The sequence below is a fragment of the Otolemur garnettii genome, unplaced genomic scaffold (genome assembly GCF_000181295.1).
Source record: "Otolemur garnettii isolate 467f Iridium unplaced genomic scaffold, OtoGar3 scaffold00031, whole genome shotgun sequence".
In the NCBI taxonomy this organism is placed as follows: Eukaryota; Metazoa; Chordata; class Mammalia; order Primates; family Galagidae; genus Otolemur; species Otolemur garnettii.
Window position 1 is genome coordinate 6,000,929 of NW_003852426.1, and position 3,968 is coordinate 6,004,896.

The following is a 3,968-nucleotide window of genomic DNA, read 5'->3' on the forward strand; positions in this document are numbered from 1 at the left end:
AAAAAAAAAAAAAAAAGAATGAAGCTCCTAACGTGCTAGGGAATAGTGATTTATTCCTTCTACAAGTTGTTTTTTGAGTGACTACTACATGCTAGACATTATGCTTGGTGTGGAGTATATAAGAACAATGCTAGACACATTCCCTGCTCTCCTAGAATTTAGTGAGGGAAACAGAAGTGAAACAAACTAGTCGTTACAAATAGGGATCAGGCTTGGGGAGGGATTTTGCAAACTGATGGGTAAGGCATGAGGTGGACTTAGCTAGGGGAAAGATGGCAGGAAGAGTTCAGTACTCCAGACAGAAGTAACAGGATATGTAGGTCGAGAGCTGGAGAGATGAAGGAATGATCCGTTCAAGGAGCTACTAGAGGCTAGAGCACTGGGAGTGAGGGCAGAATGACGGAGAGAAAGGCTCAATGCTCGGGGCTTGAGTTCCAGGCTAAGACCAGTGGGAAATGTTGGACATGTTAGCAATGTCTGTTTAGGCAGTTAGTTGACAATCACATTTGTGTCTTGCAAAGATCCCTCTGGATACTATGCTGTGTGGAGGGAACTAGAGGGGAAGGGGGCAACTGCTCAGCAGGCTCTTGTCTTCTAGACTAAGATGGGATGGCCCCCTGTTGGGTCTTCAAAGAGCTCATGAGTTCCCAGTCAGTGCCCCATAGGAGACTTCATCTTTAGGAAAGGCAGCCCCAGAAGGTGTAGTCACCAAGGTGCAGCTGGGCATGGTAGGACCTGTTGTCCCAGCTGCTCAGGAGACTGAGGCAGGGAGGATCACTTGAGCTCAGGAACTCAAGGCCAGCCTGAGCAATATAGAGACCTCTGTCTCTTGAACAGAGTGAATCAGGCCAGACACGGTGGCTCACACCTGTAATCCTAACACTCTGGGAGGCCAAGGTACGTGGATCACCTGAGCTCAGGAGTTTGAGACCAGCTTGAGCAAGAGTGAGACCCTGTCTCTTCTAAAAATAGAAAACTAAATGGGCGTTGTGTGGCTTGGTGCCTGTAGCTCAGCAGCTAGCCACATACACCAGAGCTGGCAGGTTCAAATCCAACCCAGGCCTGCCAAACAATGACAACTACAACCAAAAAACAGCTGGGTGTTGTGGCAGGCGCCTGTAGTCCAACTACATGGGAGGCTAAGGCAAAAGATTTGCTTAAGCCCAAAAGTTTGAGATTGCTGTGAGCTGTGATGCCATGGTACTCTATCCAGGGTGACAGCTTGAGACTCTGTCTCAAAAATATATATATATATATATAAAATAAATGGGCATTGTGTCAGGTACCTGTAGTCCCAGCTACTTGGGAGACTGAGGCAAGGGGATCATTTGAGCCACACAGTTTGAGGTTGCTATGAGCTATGATCCCACAGCACTCTATCCAGGGCACAGGGTGACTCCGTCCCCAAAAATAAATCAATAAATAAAATTAAAAAGTGAATCACCAGCTCAGCACCTATACTCAGCAGCTCGGGCGCCAGCCACATACACCAGAGCTAGTGGGTTCTAATTCAGCCTGGGCCTGCCAAACAACAATGACAATTATAATCAAAAAATAACTGGGCATTGTGGGAGGCGCCTGTAGTCCCAGCTACTTGGGAGGCTGAGGCAAGAGAATAGCTTAAGCCCAAGAGTTGGAGGTTGCTATGAGTTATGATGCCACAGCACTCTACTGAGGATAACAAAGTGAGACTCTGTCTCAAAAAAAAAAAAAAAAAAAAGCGACTCACCAAATGAGGGGCCAGGAGAAACTGATGCTCAAACCCTCTTTGATGTGTATACCTGTCACTAACATAAAGACAGTCCCAGCTTTATCTCTTCCCTTTGTGCAGCATCAAAGCTAACCACATGTTCCCCCATAGAGGGCTATGACCCCAGCACCCTGGAAGCTGTCCAGTTGGAAGATGGTTCCACTGCCTATATTCACCACTCTGTGGCTGTGCCGTCAGACAGCACCATCCTGGCTGTGCAGACAGAGGTGGGTTTGGAAGACCTGGCAGCAGAGGACGAGGAGGGCTTTAGTGCAGACACAGTGGTGGCCCTGGAGCAATATGCCAGCAAGGTGAGCACACAGGGCCTGATGATCTCTTGTCGTTCTCTAGGTGGTGGGGCCTTGCCTAACTGCCTCTTGTTCCTGTCAGAACTTTACCTTTCTAGAGGACAAGGTCAGCCTGTGCTTGGGCTCTGCCTGGGCTGCTCCCTGTGCCCTACCTTAGCTCCCCTGACTCATCTCTCACACATCATTGTCCAGGGTGTGCACCACAGCCTGGGTCAGACCACTGACAATTGTTTGTCCTCACCCTTGTTATGCTAAAGACAGGCGGCTACTATAAGAACCAGTGATATCATCTGGGGGTAATGGCTCATGCCTATAATCCCAGCACACTGGGAGGCAAAGGTGGGAGGATCACTTGAGCTCAGGAGTTTGAGATCAGCCTGGGCAAGAGTCAGACCTCATCTCTACTAAAAATAGAAAAATTAGCTAGGCATTGTGGTGTGTCCCTGTAGTCCCAGCTACTCAGGAGGCTGAGGCAAGAGGACTGATTGAGCCCAGGTGGCTAAGGTTGCTGTGAGCTAGGCTGACTCCATGGCACTATAGCCTAGGCAATAGAGTAAGACTCTGTCTCAAAAACCAAACCAAAACGACAACAACAAAAAGAAATAGTGACATCCTTATGGTGGGAAGTTAGGTCCAGCTTTACTTTGGCTGCAGCTCTACTACAGGCATGCTATCTCGAAAGCCCATGCCAGTGACTTTTTCTTTCTTTTTTTTTTTAGACAGGCTCACTTTGTTGCCCAGGCTAGAGTGCCATGGTGTCAGCTTAACTCACAACAACCTCAAACTCCTGGGTTCAAGTGATCCTCCTGCCTCAGCCTCCCAGGTAGCTAGGACTACAGGTGCTCACCACAACACCCAGCTAAGTTTTCTATTTTTAGTAGCAATGAGGTCCCACTGCTACTCAGGCTTGTCTCTAACTCCTCAGCTCAAGTGATCCTCCTGCCTTGGCCTCCCAGAGTACTAAGATTACTGGGCATGAGCTACTGCGCCCGGCCTGCCAGTGACTTTAATTAGTTTTCTAGTCCACCAAGGTCAGATGTTCTTGTATTTATTTCATCTCTGTGACCCATTTAGTCACTGGGAAAATAACCTCAGTAGGCAAGGACAAGGGCCTGTGCAGCAGAACAGCTGGGGATCTTGGAATGCAAGGCCCACACAATAGTTCAGCTGAAAAAAAGGTTCCTGGCTCTCTAAACATTAGTCAGTCCAACCTCTCTCTGTTGGAACTATGAAATTACTAGTGAGGGAAACAGCTCAGAGGTCTGTGAGCTTTCCAAATCAGGGCTTTCCCTCCCTGGGCTAGACTGCAGAGCCTCAGGATGGTTGTGGCAGAGCTCCCTGGAGTACCAGTTTTACCCAAAAATTAGGGGGAAGTTGTTTTTATACTGAAACTAGTGTGGCTGTATGGTAAGGGAAAGAGGAAATCCTTGTGTTTGTCCAAATGAAGTATCAAACTTTACAGGAGGCCACTTGGGGCTATGCCCACTCCTACTCCTATTCTTGGAGATGTATTTCAGAAACCAAATTTGAGACTTGCCACTGATGGGAAGAGAACTAGGTTTTATTTAAATCATGAGCCCTGAGATCTGTGCTGGCTCTGCACAGTTCAACCTTGGGTGAGTCCCTCCCTCCCAGGCCTTAGCTGCTCCTCTCTAATATGAGAACAGACTGGATGATCTCAGAGGTCACTTCCAGCCCTGATGTTCCTTGATTCTCTCAATTACCCCTGGAGCTAGTGAGACATGGGAGTGAAATCCAAGCACCTGCATGGGTTAGCCTGCCAAGTAGACTTGATCACCTATGACCCTCCCCTGTACCCACCAGCCACTTAGGTGTCCATGAGATTTTGTCAGTTCCTTGACCCCCTGACCTGGCACCTGAGTAGACAGACTTGCCATGAGTTTGGCCTC

At 48.3% G+C, this 3,968-nt stretch overlaps 1 protein-coding gene across 4 annotated transcripts in view; it reads left to right on the plus strand.

Annotated features, from left to right (window-relative positions):
- The window catches only part of ZNF76 (zinc finger protein 76), a 43,421-nt gene that overhangs the window by 30,082 nt on the left and 9,371 nt on the right, over positions 1 to 3,968 (plus strand). For all 4 annotated transcript variants that reach the window (XM_023512871.1, XM_023512870.1, XM_023512872.1 and 1 more), the window contains one exon: positions 1,862 to 2,061. In XM_023512871.1, coding sequence (XP_023368639.1) covers positions 1,862 to 2,061 — 200 coding nt within the window. The remainder of the gene's footprint in view (positions 1 to 1,861; positions 2,062 to 3,968) is intronic.